The 19,142-nt window shown below is 36.1% G+C and overlaps 1 protein-coding gene across 2 annotated transcripts in view; it reads left to right on the plus strand.

Annotated features, from left to right (window-relative positions):
- PGR (progesterone receptor) overlaps nucleotides 1–18,609 on the plus strand; it is a 112,411-nt gene extending 93,802 nt beyond the window's left edge. Inside the window, exons 5-8 of one of the 2 annotated variants that reach the window (XM_043482484.1) lie at nucleotides 3,296–3,440; nucleotides 4,964–5,094; nucleotides 15,331–15,488; nucleotides 18,266–18,609. In XM_043482484.1, coding sequence (XP_043338419.1) covers nucleotides 3,296–3,440; nucleotides 4,964–5,094; nucleotides 15,331–15,488; nucleotides 18,266–18,421 — 590 coding nt within the window. In that variant the 3' untranslated portion in view covers nucleotides 18,422–18,609. Of the gene's footprint in view, nucleotides 1–3,295; nucleotides 3,441–4,963; nucleotides 5,095–15,330; nucleotides 15,489–18,265 lie in introns of those variants that run through there. The other variant, XM_043482485.1, reaches the window with a different exon arrangement.
- Nucleotides 18,610–19,142: the final 533 nt, after the last annotated feature.

Below are 19,142 nucleotides of genomic sequence, written 5' to 3' on the forward strand. Positions count from 1 at the left end.
ACATTGTACACTTAGATAAACACACTTAAAGGGGGAGTAAATAAAGCTATTTTTCTGATTTTTTTTTTCATTCTGTTACATAGAAAGGATATACTTTCTGCTATAAATACTGGTAATTTTATATTTTATTTCACCAAGATTTGCCTTTTCTATTATAACATAACCAAAAATAAGCCAAGTCTATATGTGCGTCCCTTGAGGGAGTCTTGCTTTTCAGGAATTAGGAAACTTTATTATTTATCTCTTATCAAATGATCCTAAACTTAATGGAAGAAGTAATTACCCATTTTTTAAAGCCTATAAAGTATGCAGTTTACAAGTAGCATTTCTGTACTAGATGTATTGAGTGACTCATAATTTTAAAAAAACAAGTAATATATAAACATGAACTTCAAGATGCATGTATGACATGAAAATAAAGAGAGAATTATGAAAATTGCATGCCAAGTTTTTCTTGGCTAGTTATTTTTAGAGAGTCTTTCTGCACCTGAGCCAGTCAGGAAGTAAGCAATAAATACCAACTCTACTAAGTTTTAAAAACCAAAAACATCCTACTATCAAAAACCAAACAAAAAAGAAAAACATAATTTTCTGAAAAGACATCAGGGATTCACTGAATAGAAGGACAAGTCTGAAGAGTAGGCAGAAACCAAGGTCTCTCTGGAGGGCCAAGACAAGCATCACAAATGATCCCATTGGATCCCACTGTCATTAGGCACCACCACCATCATAAGTAAAGCCTAACCGTATCTTGATCTTTGCTTTACTATTTTTTGCTTCAAAGTCCAGATAGTAGGTAGTCTATGGATCAAACCTAGGTCACAAGCCCAGGGAACCAGAGGCCTTAGCCAGCTTCCTTGTGGGAAGGTAGGGTACTTGCCTTTGTAATTTGGTTGACCAAACTGCAAACAATGGGAAGCTGTTCACATAGAGGGAAAAAGAGATGGGGAGTCAGAGGGAGGGGAGAAGGTGAGCACTGGAGAGGCCCGCCGCCTCTAAAGGGCAAATACCTGCTGTGGTACCGCTGATTATGAGTATGTGCTAAGGATGTTTTCGGTCCCTCTGCGACTAAGAATTTCCAGGAAGAAAAGAGTAGTCTTCCTGCTATTCATACAAAGATGGGAATAGCAGGAAGTACATGAAGGGAAGATAGCCTTTTCTATTTTGAGATAATTAACCAAATCAGGAAATATAGTTCTTTTACACTTGAGATCTAAGGAATTAAGTTTGACTCTTGAAATAGGTCATTTGTAAGTGGACTTTAGCAGTCTTAGAAAAAATAGATGTTATTTGAAAAGTTTTATAGAACATGGTTGATGATCCTACCAAAATATTTGTTTTCTTTATACCTTTAATGAAATATTTCATCCACTTTTACTGTTTCAAGTACTCAAGTACAAATAATTAAGAGTTTTATATTTTTTGCTCGATATCTCCCCATACCTCTAATTCTTATGCAAATGGATCTTCCATTGGTCCCTCAAACACAGGTCCAAAGTTTACTCTTTTCTCTCTCGCCTGTTTTTTCTCCTTTATTTTGTCTCAGTAATGCTGTTATCATCATCATGCACCATCCAAGTAAAAACTGAAACATCTGTTTGACTTCCTCTTTTTCCAATCTATATACAGTCAGTTGCCCATTTCTTTAATTTTACTCTTTAAAACTTTCTCCTATGTGCTCTATCTTCTCTACTCCTACCTGTTGACTTATTTCGAGCTTTTATCATCTCTCTCCTGGTCTTTGGTAATAGCTCCCAACTTCTCTCCCTAACTTCAGACCTTTTCCCTTGAACACATCCTCCATGTGGCTCCCAGTGAGCCGTGCATAGCGTAAATTAGGCTATATCACTCCCCTTGCTGCTTCATAGGTGTGCAAGACCACCCATGATCCAACACCAGCCCACACCTCCAAACACCTCTTTGCCTTACCCTCCTTTATGTTATCAGTGCTGAAGTGGTTATTTTTCCCCAAATGGGCAAAAAGAGAATTGGAAAGAGAGGGGAAAAAACGCTGACTATGTAAGTCAAGATACCTTTGCCCTTTTCCTGCCATTCTTCCCCTGCCACCAAAACCAGAGAAAGGCCTAAAAGGGAGAGGTTGTGAAGGTGTGAAAGGCCAGGACACACACACCCCCCACACACAGCCCCCCCACACACACCCACACATATACCCCCCACACACACTCCCACACACCCACACACACACCCCACACACACCCACACACACACCCACACACACACCACACACCCACACCCACACCACACCACACACCCACACACACCCACACACCCCCCCCCACACACCCCCACATACACACTCCCACACACACACACACACCCACCCATACACACACACACACACACACACACATACATACAGACTCTAAAGCTTTTAAGCCATATCGGAGTTTAAAATGAAACTGAATTAAGTTTCAGAAAGCAAAAGTGATCAGAAACCTATGGAATCCACTCAAACTTTAATTAAGAGTTGTGCAAGAAAAATTAGACGTAGCAAAGCTGAAAACAGTGGTTTTACAAAATAAACCCAATTTATGTTTAAATCCCGGAGAATTGCGATTCCTCAGCAGTCTGACTTTCTTCTGCTCAGGTGTTGTCTCTGTCTGGGGCAGTTTTCCCACTCTCTCTACTGCCTGGTGGGTTCCTTCTTACCTTCTCTATCTTTTAAGATTCTTTTAAGGGCAAGGGTTTTGTCTTACTGATCTTTGTAACCCAGCGTTTTAACACAGTGCCTGGTCCATAATTGACTCTCCATAAATAAATGTTGCATGAATGAATGATACATGTTTGATTTAATCAGTGAGTTCCCAGAAATGCTCAATCACAATGACTAATTTTAATGAATTCCAGTCTCTTATCCTTTTTAGTTTTTTCTGACTTTATTATTTCCTGATTTTTTTTGTATGTAAATATTTTGACTGAAAACTTTACCCTTGTTCTTATTGTTCAGTTGCTAAGTCGTGTCCAACCCTTTGCAACCCCATGGACTGTAGCATACCACACTTCCCTGTCCTTCACTATCTCCCAGAGTTTTGCTCAAACTCATGTCCATTTAGTCGATAATGCCATCCAACCATCTCATCCTCTGTCACCCCCTTCTCCTACTCTCAATCTTTCCCAGCATTAGGATCTTTTCTAATGAGTCAGCTCTTCGCATCAGGTAGTCAAGGTATTAGCGCATACCCTACTTACATCTGTTTTCAAATGTTTATTTTTCAGGTTTTGACACAGTGATTTTTGATACAGTGATCATTCTATTTTTAAATTTGTTTTGTAGGTTTTCGGAACTTACATATTGATGACCAGATAACTCTCATCCAGTATTCTTGGATGAGTTTAATGGTATTTGGACTCGGATGGAGATCTTATAAGCATGTCAGTGGACAGATGCTATATTTTGCGCCTGATCTAATACTAAATGAGTAAGTAGTAACTTGACTTTTGTTGTTATTATTATCAAAGTGTATATGTAGGATAATCTTGAAAACTACATTTCAGTAGAGATCATACACCTAGTGTCCTAAATAACAAAATTTTCCTGAAATGTTTCTCAGAACTACCTCAAAATATAACTTGAACTGACAATATTAGTAAAAATGTATTATCAGTGATTTGATATTTAGAGCTTTTTCTTTTATTTAAATATATAGTAGTTGTCACAAATAAAAATTTCTTACAAAACTTCAGAAATGTATCAAGAAATACATTTGGTCTTCTTAAAGACCAAATAAATGTTTATCAAATTAAAATTTTTACATTGGCGGTAATGAAGATAATGAAGTAAATGAGAAATATTTTTGCTTAAAAGTATTGACTTACCTTCAAAAAGTAAAAATATTTGTCTTCCTAGAGGATAAATTAGACTGGTAATTTATTTAAAACATTGAAAGATAATAAAATTTGAATCCAATTTGCTTGATTATATTGGAATTACTATAATTAACTTTCTACATACAACTTTAAACTGAATAAGAATCTTTTCATGAAAGTATTTGTACTGTCCTAATAGGGACTGTTGACTCAGAATTATATAAAGTGATAAGTTATAATTGTATAAGTCTTTACAGATTGCAGGTAACTTTCATATATGTTATTCTATTTTATCCCACAGTCACTTGAAATTTGTAAGGAATCAGCACCCTTTATTTCACAGTTCAGACAACTGAGGCAGAGGAGACTTAATAATTTGCCAAAGAATCCAAGTGATGGTTGGGATTAATTTTATCTCTCCTGAGTCAAATCTAGTTTTGCCTTGTTTTTCCCACCATTCCTGATCACTTCTTTGACTAGTGCAGATATTACAAAACAGTACATAACTGAGGAAATACCTTAAGTAAATGTCCTCAGTATTAAGAATTCATGTTTGTCTTGTCGATTATTTAATGCTGCTAATGTTCTCTTTTCTGTATCACCATATATTTCCTCTAAAATCATTCACAGTGCAGCCATTTTACATGAATATTCTAAACTGAGTGCACTGAAGTATTCTACACTATTCAATTTCTGTGAATTGAATTCACTCTCACGTTGGTTTGCACACAAAATTTTATATATTTTATCCACAAGGAAAAAAAATCAGTAAATAAATATTTTCTGAGTGTTTCACAGCACCACATTTTTAACTGCTACAACTTTGCTGTCCTTTCTTGGGTTAGGTTTTTTAAATGTGATAGTAAAAGTGAATAGCAACATTAGTCTTAGTTAATGTGTGTTTAAAATAAACTTCTAACTTCAAAATTTTTTAATCTCAAAATCCATTAGTGTGAGTAAATTTAGAAGACATTTAAAATTCCAAATGTTGAGTTTGTTTATAAAAAATCATATTCAATAAATCAGGTAATAACTAAAACTCATAATCTCTCATGAATTACATAAACTAGCTAAGACCCTGTGTGTGGTTTTTTCCCCTGTTGTTTTTTCTTTTGTGTGTTGTGTGTGGTGCAAGACAGCGGATGAAGGAGTCGTCATTCTATTCCTTGTGCCTTACCATGTGGCAGATCCCACAGGAGTTTGTGAAGCTTCAAGTCAGCCAGGAAGAGTTCCTCTGTATGAAAGTATTGCTGCTGCTTAATACAAGTGAGTGAGCATAAGTAACTGAATGCAAGAGATTTACTTTCTTAATTTTTAACTCATTGGGGAAGTCTCAAACAACAGTACTATTATATGATTATAGATGAGTTATGAATCTTAATGAGTTGGAAACTGCAAAAGAGAAGCATCCATAGACTATAATAAAATCACTTCATATTTCTCAGATTTTGCCTATCACTTAATATTAAAATAGCCCATCAAGTAAGCCAGTTTCTATTCTTTTTTAGGTAAAACATGATTATATGACCTTTTCATATTCATCCAATTAAGTATTACAAACTAATTAATACTGCGTAAACACAGACTATGCTTCCCTTCACCCCCACCCTGCAAAGGATTTACTCTAGAAAACACACAGTTTTATTTGTAACTGTTCACTTTACGTCAGGATAGTCTAACAGTTACAACACATAACTGCAAGAATCAGTACACAATATAAGAGCAGTTTATGTGTCACTCAGAGTCAGTCGAATGGGTTGGCCAGGAAAACTCAGGCCCCTTTCATCCAGAGGCTGTACCCTTAGCATCAGCTTGGAGTCTTCCGTTTTGTCTGACTGGAAGATGAGCAGTGAGTAAGAGAAGCTTTGGAGACTAGATCTGGAACTATCTTCCCCCACGTTCTACGGTCCACCCTGACTGCAGGGGAGCTCGGGAACGCGCCCTAACTGTACACCCCGAAGAAATCGCGCTGGTCACCACAAGAGTGGGCAGACATCCGACATTCATTTTCACACACAGAGGACATGTGAACCTCTGCCTCCAAGGATCTCCCAGGGTCTGAGTGGAAAACTTTTTAAATTGTTTCCACATTTTACGCTTTCCTGTGCCCATCCCGCACACAGGTAGACTCAGCCTTGACTGTCTGAATTGGTGCCTCCTTCAGTCCTTGTGACTTGAAAGGAAACCACAGAGAGCTGTGACCTGAGGTAGAAAGTGAGGCAGGAGTCTTTCTCAGAAAAGATTTCGGCAAGGACTTCCTTCTAGAGGCATGGATCTTACACGGTAGGGCCGGGGGAGTGTATCAAGAGGAAAGGTAGAAAAGCCGAACTCTTAAGAAGGCAGTTTACCTCATGAAGTCTGTGCCCAGACACAGGTTAATACAGGATCTAGGGAACCATAGCCCTTTACCCAACCCTTGGAAACTCTATCCGGAGCACAGATCTTCAAGCCTAATTTGATTAAAAAAAGCACAAAGTGGAAAAAGGAATTGATATGGGGCTGGCCAACAGAGTCAACTGAAAGAACTTTAATAATGCAGCAGTTAACTCCTGCCATGCTTTTCTTGATGGTAATGAACTCAATAGTGGATATATCATAGATGGTCCTAGATCTCCCAAATTAGTTGATATCATTAACGTAATACTGTATTTATGGGTAGGCTTACATTATGCAGGGAACCAAACAAGCCCTAAACCTCAGTAGCTTTCAAAAATTTTTAAGTACTTATTCTTCTTGCTATATTTTCACTGCAGATCTACAGGGAGGCTCTTTGTTATCACTCAGGTGTTCAGGCAGATGGAGGCATCATCTTGACACCTGCCTCCATAATCACTAGGGCAGTGCTGAGGGAAGACAGTCATAAGGAAAGGAAGGGAGATACACATGACTTTCACTCACATACCGTGGAAGGCAAGGTTTTCGGCCATTTGTAACTTTAAGAAAAGGGGAAATCATGTACTTAGTTAATAGTATTACATATATACATGTATATAAATTATATATTGTTATATGTAATAATCTGTGTAATAAAATCTACACAAATTTTAATGGAATTTTGAGGAGACACTTGGCATAGCTATTGAAATTCATCTTTAAATCTTAAAAAAATAGGTAATTATTACAAAAATATGGGGGTGGGGAGAGAATTAGAAAGTTAGAATAATTAATAATGTGGAAAATGAATACATACTCTGAATTCTTAGTCAAATCAGACTAGCATATACTAGAACTTTATATCCTATAAAGAAACACTAGAAGTCTTTGAGTATGGAACAAATCAATATGGTTGAGAAAAGAAGCTTTATGTTTGAGGAAAACTTAGTTTGAATATTTAGCTCAAATTGTATCTCAAAATAAGTGGCTCATAGTTGTAAACACTTTAGCTTGTTAAAAATAAGCTAAAAGGAATAAAAATGAGAAATCTCAAAGAATACTTTTAAAAAATATATGCAATAGAAAAGTTGGCAAAGGAAAAGTTCAGTGACTTGATAAGAATTTAAACCACCCATTTGCCATTAAAAATTAAAGTACAGATATCCAGGAAAATATGGCAGGTTGAATACACACTTTAACCATTGATCCTTTTAAGCTACATAAAAATATTAGTCAAAGGATTTCTTAAAAAATAAAATAAAAAGTAAAGAAACTGAAAGAAATATCAGTAGCAATAAAATCCCGCAGGCCAGCAGGCAGAAGCTAATTCAGTGTGCCTGAGAAAGTGGAGGGCTTCCCGCGTGGTTCAGCGGTAAAGAACCTGCCTGCCAGTGCAGGAGACAAGATGCAAGATGCAACAAGATGCAAGGCTCTGTCTTTGGGTCGGGAAGATCCCCTGCAGGAGGAAATGGCAACCCGCTCCAGTATTCTTGCAGAACCCATGGACAGAGGAGCCTAGTGGGCTAAAATTCACATGGTCTCCAAGAGTCAGACGCGACTGAGTGAGAAAGTGGTTTCTAAGCCAGAAGAAGAGAAGTCAAAAAGCAAGCACCTTGATTTGTATCACTGAACCTCTAACATGTTTTGCAGGTAATGACAACAGTGATTTCTTTTTTTTTTAATGAGAGTGAAAGTAGAATTAAAAACACCAAGTTCTCTTGAAAATTGGTTTCTAAATATCCACCAACAGTGCAGTTGTTCTACAACTAAGGCAGAGATTGTAGGTTTATTCCCTGAAGAGGATGTAACTGACGGCAGTTGGGTTGGTGAACTGCAGGCACTGATGAGGGTGAAGGGGCATAGTGGAAACAGATTAAGATTACATCAGATATTGAGGCAATATCCTCCAAAATCACCAGTCCTCTAGAACACTGTCATCCAGGTTTATATTCTCCAGATAGGAAAATGAAAGATTCTTTTATAAAGAATTTATTAAGCTAGAAAAAAAAAAGAACTAAATATTCCAATAGCAAGGCTTTCTCTTTGAAATAGCTCAGCCAGAATGCCCTACACTAAAGCTTACAGTCAATAATAACTACTCATTCAAACAGAACTAGCAGTCAGCTTTTTAGTTTCCACGCTTGAATAAAAATAAACAACCAGGGCATCTGAGGAACATCTTTGATATCAAACATAAAGACAAAATAGAAAAATAATTTAGAGGAAAGAGAGACCCCGGAAGAATTTAAAAGCTATGCTTTGTTGTTGTTCAGTCGCCCAGTCATGTCCGGCTCTTTGTGACCCCAGGGACTGCAGCACACCAGGCTTCCCTGTCCTTCACCATCCCCCAGAGCTTGCTCAAACTCATGTCCATTGAGTCAGTAATGCCATCCAACCATCTCATCCTCTGTTGTCCCCTTCTTCTCCTGCCTTCAATCTTTCCCAGCATCAGGGTATTTTCCAGTGAGTCAGGTCTTCGCATCAGGTGACCAAAGATTGGAGTTTCAGCTTCAGCATCAGTCCTTCCAATGAATATTCAGGGCTGATTTCCTTTAAGATAGACTGGTTTGATCTCCTTTCAGTCTAAGGGACTCTCAATTCTTCTCCAACACCACAGTTCAAAAGCATCAATTCTTCAGCACTCAGCCTTTTTATGGTCCAAATCTCACATCCATACATGACTACCATAAGTGAATGTTGCTCAGTCATGTCTGACTCTGCAACCCCATGGACTATACAGTCCATGGAATTCTCCAGGCCAGAATAGTGAAGTGGGTAGCCCTTCTCTTCTCCAGGCCATCTTCCCAACCCAGGGATCGAATCCAGGTAGCTTTGACTAGACGAACCTTTTCCAGCAAAGTAACATCTCTGCTTTTTAATATGCTGTCTAGGATGGTCATAGATTTTATATCAAGGAGCAAGCATCTTTTAATTTCAGGGCTGCAGTCATCATCTGCAGTGATTTTGGAGCCCAAGAAAATAAAGTCTGCTACCGTTTCCATTGTTTCCCCATCTATTTGCTATGAAGTGATGGGATCAGATGCCATGATCTTCATTTTTTGAATGTTGAGTTTTAAGCCAGCTTTTTCACTCTCCTCTTTCATCATGAAACTCTTTAGTTCCTGTTTGCTTTCTGCCATAAGGGTAGTGTCATCTGCATATCTGAGTGAATGAATGAGTGAAAGTCGTTCAGTCATGTCTGACTCTTTGTGACCCCATGGTCTGTAGCCTGCGAGGCTCCACTGTCATGAAATTCTCCAGGCAAGAATACTGGAGTGGGTTGCCATTCCCTTCTCCAGGGGATCTTCTTAACCCAGGGATCGAACCCAGGTCTCCCATAGTGCAGGGGTTTCTTTACTGTCTGAGCCACCAGGAAAGCCCTATCTGCATATCTGAGGTTATTTATATTTCTCCTGGTAATCTTGATTCTAGCTTGTGCTTCATCCAGCCCAGCATTTTGCATGATGTACTCTGCATGGAAGTTAAACAAGCAGGGTGACAGTATACAACCTTGACGTACTCCTTTCCCAATTTGGAACCAGTCCATTATTCCATGTCTGGTTCTAACTGTTGCTTCTTGTCCTGCATACAGTTTTTGCAGGAAGGAAGGAAGTTGGTCTGGTATTTCTATCCGTTTAAGAATTTTCCAGTTTATTTTGATCTACACAGTCAAAGGCTTTAGCATAGTCGATGAAGCAAAAGTAGCTGATTTTCTGGAATTCTCTTGCTTTTTCTATGATCCAACAGATTCTGGCAATTTGATCTCTTGTTCCTCTGCCTTTTCTAAATCCAGCTGAACATGTGGAAGTTCTCGGTTCATGGACTGTTGAAGCCTCACATGGAGAATTTTGAGTATTCCTTTGATAGTGTGTGAAATGAGTGCAATTGTGCAGTAGTTTGAACATTCTTTAGCATTGTCTTTCTTTGGGATTGGAATGAAAACTGACCTTTTCCAGTCCTGTGGCCACTGCTGAGCTTTCCAAATTTGCTGACATATTGAATGCAGCACTTTTACAGCATCATCTTTTAGGATTTGAAATAGCTCAGCTGGAATTCCATCACTTCCACTAGCTTTGTTCATACTGATGCTTCCTAAGGCCCACTTGACTTTGCATTCCAGGATGTCTACTAGGTGAGTGATCACACCATCGTGGTTATCTGGGACATTAAGATCTTTTTTGCATAGTTCTGTGTGTTCTTGCCACCTCTTCTTAAAATCTTCTGCTTCTGTAAGGTCTATACCATTTCTGTCCTTTATTGAGCCCATCTTTGCATGAAATGTTCCCTCAGTATCTCTAATTTGCTTGAAGAGATCTCTAGTCTTTCCCATTCCATGTTTTTCTTTTCCACTGAGCCATCTGGGATGCCCTAAGTACACGTTGGCAAAATTTAAAACTTCGGTGCATCAAAGGACCCAAGACAAAGAAAGGTTAATCCATTGATTTGGTGAAAATATTGAAAAAGATATCTGCTAAAGTAAGAGTATTAATATTCAGATGACATAAAGAATCTCTGTAACCCAACAACAACAACAACAAATAAACCAATTTAAAAATAAAAGCCTCAATAGGCATTTCTCAAAAGAAGATTTACAAATAGCCGTTAAGCACATGAAAAGATCCTCAGCATCACTAATCTATAAAGAAGCACAAAAGCCACAGGTGTATACCACTTCACATCCATCAGTATGGTTACTTACTCTCAGCAAAACAAAAAAATTATACTTGAAAGAAATCCTAGTGTATTCTATATGACTTGACTGTGGTAGCATTTTACATAGCTAAAATAATAAACACTGAATATTGATCTAACAAATATTATGAAAATTATATTAAGATGAGGAATAGGAAGCTCTTCATATATGAGTATGTGATTGTGGTGTAGGGGTGATGATCTGGAATACGAAAATAGAGCTATAGCCCTATTTTCCATACTGTTAAGAACTCAAGTAACAGCAATATAAGGGTATTACTTAAAACTATGGAAGGAAAGATCAAAAGAAATAGTTGAAAAAATTGAAAGCATTGGCTTTCTGAGCATGGGAAAATTGGGGTTGCCTAGGTAGTACTCTTTGCCTTAATAAAGTTACAGCACTGATTAAATATTTTAAAACTGGGCTTTAAACCACAAACTTAGAAAGTATTTTAAATATATCTTAATACAAAAAAAAAAGTACAAAACAGAAAAAAAATTTAAATAAAACCAAATCACTAATGAGCACTAAAAAATCATTCAAACTCACTCACAATTGGAGAAATAAAAATGAGATTATATTTTATTTGTCTCTATAAAAAAAAAAAATTACCCTAAATGAAAATTGCTGAGAACCAACCACCCAACAGTTAAACAGTAAGAAGAGTTGATAATTTAGAAATATATATTTTGAATGTGAAGAAAATTAATGCCTTTTACTCTAATAATTCCACTTCTAAGAATATATCCTTTAAAAATCAGAAATGACATTTTTCATAGCTCAGTCAGTTCAGTTCAGTCACTCAGTCATGTCCGACTCTTTGCGACCCCATGAATCGCAGCACACCAGGCCTCCCTGTCCATCAACAACTCCCGGAGTCTTATCTAAACTCATGTCCATCGAGTCGGTGATGCCATCCAACCATCTCATCCTCTGTCATCCCCTTCTCCTCCCACCTTCAATCTTTCCCAGCATCAGGGTCTTTTTAAATGAGCCAGCTCTTCGCAGCTCTTCAGGTGGCCAAAGTATTGGAGCGTCAGCTTCAACATCAGTCCTTCCAATGAACACCCAGGACTGATCTCCTTTAGGATGGACTGGTTGGATCTCCTTGCAGTCCAAGGGACTCTCAAGAGTCTTCTCCAACACCACAGTTCAAAAGCATCAATTTTTCAGCGCTCAGCTTTCTTCACAGTCCAACTCTCACATCCATACATGGCCACTGGAAACACCATAGCCTTGACTAGACGGACCTTTGTTGGCAAAATAATGTCTCTGCTTTTTAATATGCTGTCTAGGTTGGTCATAACTTTCCTTCCAAGGAGCAAGTGTCTTTTAATTTCATGGCTGCAGTCACCATCTGCAGTGATTTTGGAGCCCCAAAAAATTGTCTCTCACTGTTTCCATTGTTTCCCCATCTATTTGCCATGAAGTGATGGGACCAGATGCAATGATCTTAGTTTTCTGAATGTTGAGTTTTAAGCCACATTTTTCACTCTCCTTTTTCACTTTCATCAAGAGGCTTTTTAGTTCTTCTTCGCTTTGTGCCATAAGGGTGGGGTCATCTGCACATCTGAAGTTATTGATATTTATCCCAACAATCTTGATTCCAGCTTGTGCTTCAGCCAGCCCAGTGTTTCTCATGATGTACTCTGCATAGAAGTTAAATAAGCAGGGTGACAATATACAGCCTTGACATACTCCTTTTCCTATTTGGAACCAGTCTGTTGTTCCATGTCCAGTTCTAACTGTTGCTTCCTGACCTGCATTCAGATTTGTCAAGAAGTAGATCAGGTGGTCTTGTATTCCCATCTCTTTCAAAATTTTCCAGTTTGTTGTGATCCACACAGTCGAAGGCTTTGGCATAGTCAATAAAGCAGAAGTAGATGTTTTTCTGGAACTTTCTTGCTTTTTTGATGATCCAGCGATGTAAGCAATTTGATCTCTGGTTCCTCTGCCTTTTCTAAATCCAGATTGAACATCTGAAAGTTCACAGTTCACGTACTGTTGAAGCCTGGCTTGGAGAATTTTGAGCTTTACTTTACTAGCATGTGAGATGAGTGCAAGTATTGTTTATATTAGTAAAATATTGCATGATGTTGCATGATGCAAGTGTTGAATAATAAAATAAATAAATTGTATTTACTATACATTTCTGTGATATTAAATTTTATGTGAGAATTAAAACATTCATTTTTGAATAATTTTGAATGATTTAATTATGTAAATATTCTCAATATAATACTATTAAATATCCCAAACTATTGGATTGTAGGATCTCAGGTGACTTATAGTTTTCTTTGTATTTTCAGTATTTTCCAAAATTTCTCTAATTGATACACATTATTTTTAAATAACTAAACCAAGAATAAGCATTATTTAAAGTAGTCTCATCTAAAATAGCAAGCATATGGCTGACTGCCCTTCACTCACTCTCTCCCACTTGCCACTAATATATTTACAAGAAATGCTGAAAACCCTCATATGGAATCAATAAGAATCTCAGAGGAAATTCTCCAGTCATGTAATGCTGAGTGTAATAATTAAGAAAACAATGAATTAATATAAAGAGCTCAAATAAAATATAAATTTTTTTTAGAGCTGGTTCATCATAGATCTGAAATCTAAGGAAGAGAGTAGGAGACGAAAATAATTTTCAGAGATATACCAGGAGCATAGGATGAGAGCCTAGTGATTAGATTATCATATCCTGGGAGCGTGTTGTTAGTGGTTGATACTAATAGGATGAGACAGGTTGAGATTAGGTCTGATTTTCTTGAAGCAAGGATAATTGCTTCAAGTCTGGTCCTCAACAGGTACATGGATAGAGTCGAAGACTTTGGGTTACTAGGTTTCCAGCTCTTTAAAGCGCAATGAGAAAACAATACTTCAGTAATCAGAAGAAAAAATAATTTTATAGTCATGTTGAAGAGTGAGGGAGATGTGAAAATTGGTTGGGATGTTTAAAAAGAGTTATAGATGTTTAAAATAGATACTATATTAAGTAAAGGGAATAGGTTATGATACTATATGTTATAATACTATATGTTATGATACACATAACATATACATACAGTTAAGTTTTCAATTGGCACAAAAGTGTCCTATTGCCCAAATTACCTGTCCCTTTTATACTGAGGATCTGAGCTCTTGAAGACTCTAAACCAGGGTTAACTTTTAGTTTCTATTGGCTTATTATCTCTGGCCTTCTTTTTGCCAAAGGAAGTGGAAGTCAAGGTCTGTTGGGATACAGGGAATAAAGAAAGAGGTTTTTAAAAAGCTTTATTTATCTACCTTTGCTGGAGACATAGAGTTGACTTTGCTCAAATGAAGTGCACTTCTCTCTAGAAATATTGCTAACGGTCAAGATCATAAATATCTACATGCATAAATCCATAGATTATGTGATTTTTCTTTCAGTAATCTGGATATAGTTGCACAAACTTCACTTATGGTTGAAGATTTGTTTGTGGGACAGTTGCGACCAAAGTAAAAGGAAATGAGGGAGCTGGGAGTTCTGGTGACAGAGTTGCTAAAGAAATCAACCAGGACGTCTCAGACAGGTGACAACAGAAGAGCTGGGAAGACTTAGGAGAAAGGCTGTAGGTTTACTGACTGTGTAGTGGAAACAAGAGAATGGCCTGTAATAGGACACTGTGCCTACGATGTGGATGTATGAATTAAAGATTTCTGAGGTAGAAGTGTGAATTACCAGTTAACATCATAATGGAAATGATATATCAATAAAATCAGCAACAAAATTGGAGTATTTAGCATTACTGTTATTATTTAATATTGTTCTGGACGACTTAAACAATGTATTGAACCATGAAGGAGAAATGACAGCTACAATTGTTGGAAAGGAGAAAATAAGGATATTATTTGAGTATGGTATTGTTGTACACCAAAAAAAAAACAAAAAACAAAACAATAATCCAACAAAAACTGTTAGATTTAACAATATTAGTAAATGAATAAATACAAATAACAAATAAAATAGAGTATAGCCAAGTGGCTGAATATAAGAGAAAATTCAAACATCAATGACTTTCTCTCATATCAATAGTCAGGAGACAAAAACCAAAAAAGACGCAGCATATGTGTATTTGTAAGCTTAAACTAAATATTTGAGACAGGAATGTACAATAATGTCAGATGCTCTTTTGAGCAGATGCTAAGTCAAATGAGTAATCCATTGATATGGTTCTAAAATAAGCTGAGGTGTTCTTTAACTTAGCTAGCTGTTGGTACCACATTCTTCAAAAGAACTGGAAGTTTTACATGTCCTAAAACTGTTAGTAGCACTCTTTTCTATTTCAGATATTTGTTTCTAGAGTTGCATATCAAAAGAAATCACTGTACAGTTCAGAAATTTATATTATAAAGTATTAGTGTCATCTTTTTAAACATAACTGCCACTTGTAATTATCTTCTTACAGTTCCTTTAGAAGGACTAAGAAGTCAAAACCAGTTTGAAGAGATGAGATCAAGTTACATTAGAGAGCTCATCAAGGCAATTGGTTTGAGGCAAAAAGGAGTTGTCCCTAGCTCACAGCGTTTCTATCAGCTTACAAAACTTCTTGATAACTTGCATGATGTAAGTATTTTGGTTTTTAGAATATCAGCGATTATTTTCTGAATTCCTATCTATTACTTCTTAAATATGAAGTATAAGTTTTACTTCATGGGTGTTTGTCAAATTTATGTTTGTACTTACACTTTAACATAGTACTTGCAAAAAAAAAAAAATAGTACTTGCATCATACTGTTCAAAATTTATATTGTGCTTTTTTCATTTTCAGTATAGATCACTGGAAGATCCTTTTACTAGTATTTGTGAAATTTGAGAGTAATTTAATGGTTGACAGGAATTGTGATACATATTCCTGAAAATACTCCAAAATGTTTTTGTCTTAAGTTAGAAAATTTTATGTAAACTGGAAAAGCAAAGATACAGATGTGGGAATACCATTTTGGGTGGAGTTATAAATCAGTAACAATGCTAATGGACAATCTAGCAGTGTGTGGCAATAGTTAAAGGTTGCATGCTTTTCAAATTCCCACTTTTTAGGGTTTATCTTAAATAATTAGGCAAGCATTTAAGATATGTATGCCTCACTGCTTATACAAGAGAGAAAAAAAAAAAAAACAGTTTAGAAATGCATAACACCAAACTGGATAAATATATAGCGTTACTCAAGATGTATTGCATACAAACTTTTATCATTACTGTTTTCAGAAACAAGACTACAGTAATAATCAAGGCATAAAAAGCTCTCTGCTCACTAGATCAAATATGAGGCCTCACTGCTAAATGTGAACAGCCAAGAATTATTAGCTATTTAGATAAAGTCTCTCAAATCTAAGGCACAGAACAAAATAAACAAACAGAAAAAAAAAAAAAAATGTAACTTGAAGGAAAAAGCTCCAGTGCAGATAACAGAAGAAAGAATCAAAAATTAAAATGCTCACAGAAGTAAGAATGATGTTGCATCCATGTAAAAAGAATAGAAAACATTTTAAAAAGAACATTTAGTGAGAAAATACTTTTGGATAATTAAAGGAGGGCATAAATTAAAAATTCAATATAAATATAAAACTCAGGAAATATAAATCTCAGGAAAACTCAGATAAAAGTAACAAAAAAGATAAGGATATGACAATGTAGAGAGATAGCAGATTTAGAATATTAATCCACAGGGCTTCATTTTCCAGTTCTTAGTAATTTCCAAAAGAAAGGATGGAGAAAATCAAGGAGAGGAAATTGCATAAGTGATCTTAAAAGAAAGGTTGTTAGAACTGAAGGATATAAATTTTCTGAGTGTAAGGGCCCGGTATACAGACTCAACCCAATTGAACCAAGGCACATTATTGTAAAATTTCAGCATACCCAGAATAAAGAGGGTATCCTAAAATATACCAGTGAAAAAAGAAGCAAGTCACATCAAACCATCAGGATTCAGAATGTTGTAGGACTTCTCAACAAAAATACTGGAACCCAGAAAATAATAGAGAATTTTGAAGGAAAGAAAAATCTTCAAAGAATTTTGTACCAGCCAAACCATCAAACAAATATGATGACATCATGAAAGTATATTCAGACTGGCAAGGTCTCCTAGACCTTACATCAAATACAGCCTTTCTCAAGGGTATCTGCAGGATTTCTTACAACAGAACCCTGGCGTAAGCCAAAGAAGTATGAGATTCAACCCAGGAGAGACGCAAAGCGGTGTCCCAGCACAGTAACTAATGCACAGGTTACTAGCACCAAGGAAAAAAAAGTTAGATTTGAGATATTACTAATTGTATGAACATACTGAAGTAAGTTTTTACAATTCTGTCAGAGAATTTGACTATGGTTTTGTGATAAATACAGAAAAAACAAACCAAAAAACCCACAGAAACATGAGGCGATTAGCACTAGCAAAATTAAAGTAACTCATATAGGAAAGGAAATGTAATCCAGCAAGAAACAATAAAAGTCTTTATAATATAAATGCTAGATATTGATTTAGCCAAAAATTGAGATATTTCTATATAGAGAAGAGGAAGAAGAGAAAGTGTGTGAAGTTGAGGAGATGCGTGTATAATACAAGAAAGCTAAACCCTTATTTAATAGGATCTTAATAATGTAAACTTTGGGAAATATCATTTATTAGAAATACAGAAGTAAATATCAAATGACCCAGACTAAAGTAATTCAGAGTGGTTGCATCTGTTTTTGCTCCTGTGGGTCTTGCAGTACTATCTGACTTTCAAAAATATGTGCATGAATTATTTTGACAGAATTAAAATTAGATTAAAATGAAGCTTTCCTGGCAGCCCAGTGGTTAAGACTCTGTGCTGCCAGTGCAGGGGGCATGGGATCGATCCCTGGTTGGGGAACTAAGACCCCCATGCAGTATGGTGTGGCCAAAAAAAATTAGATTAAAGTGAATCATGTTGGGTTGTTTGTATTGAAACAGAAGAGTCTGCCTATTGTTATGTGGGAAAGGCTGGATTAAGAAATAGACTATAAAGTAATTTCATTTATGGAAATATAAATATGCATATTTATTATTATGCATATATATATTATGCATGTACTTGAGTATGTGTAAACAAAAAACTTGAAATACACCAAATGTTCACACTGCTTATCCAGTAGGATTACAGAATACTTTCATTTCTTTAAATCTTTCTATATATTAGAATATTTCACCATGTGTATGTAATATTTTATATATTACTCTGGAAATGGAGGGAGTTTTCATTTCTGTAAAAAAGCAACACCTGAAGTATTTCTATTATTAGAAAAATAAGCTGCCATGTTTGCATAGTATAGGAATTTACTGTTTTTCTTACGTGTTTCTTATTTATTTGTTAAACCAACAGCTTGTCAAGCAACTGCATCTGTACTGCTTGAATACATTTATCCAGTCCCGGGCCCTGAGTGTTGAATTTCCAGAAATGATGTCTGAGGTTATTGCTGCACAATTACCCAAGATCTTGGCAGGGATGGTGAAACCTCTTCTCTTTCATAAAAAGTGAATGCCATTTTTATCTTTAAAAAATTAAATTTTGCGCTATGTCTGTTTTTTTGGGCGGTCATGATTATGAGGTTGCGAGTTTTTACTATGCTTTTCTCAGAGCCTTACATTTATAACGTATCATACTGTGTAAATTTCAAAGAAAAGTTGTGAGGTTTCATTGTTTTCCTTTATAAAGCATAATTCAGATTTTTAGTGTTTTTGTGCACCCATATTTTCCTTAAGAGTTTGCAAGGTTAAAACAGTGCTAAAGTGATTGTTAACGTTAATCGTATCCGTATCATTTCATATCGTTCAGTGACATTTTTAACTTTCACATATAACAGATCTACTTTAGAGGAAAGAAGAATCTTACACGTAAAAACAAAAAGCTGTTCTATGTTCTTTCTCTATAGCTCCTTTTGTCTCCCTGATTATATTTACAAAAATGAAACAAATCGGTATGCAAAATTGTATCTTTATGAGTGTATATACTTTTTTGTGAGAAGGTAATTTATAACCTTAGCCGTATTTTCCAAAGGGTTTTTAATGCAAAAAATATATAGAAAAAGAATTTAAAGTTCTTGAAATAGATTGATGCTCCTCAAACTAAGAAAACCAGCTTATATGTTAAGACTGTTTCCCAGATCTGAAACACAGATCTCTAAGGAGGTTATTAAGGAAGGAGAGCCATAGCCTTATGACAAGTACATCGTGAGTTTTGCAGTTTTCTACTAGCCTTT

This window comes from Cervus canadensis, chromosome 11 (assembly GCF_019320065.1).
Source record: "Cervus canadensis isolate Bull #8, Minnesota chromosome 11, ASM1932006v1, whole genome shotgun sequence".
Taxonomy (NCBI): domain Eukaryota; kingdom Metazoa; phylum Chordata; class Mammalia; order Artiodactyla; family Cervidae; genus Cervus; species Cervus canadensis.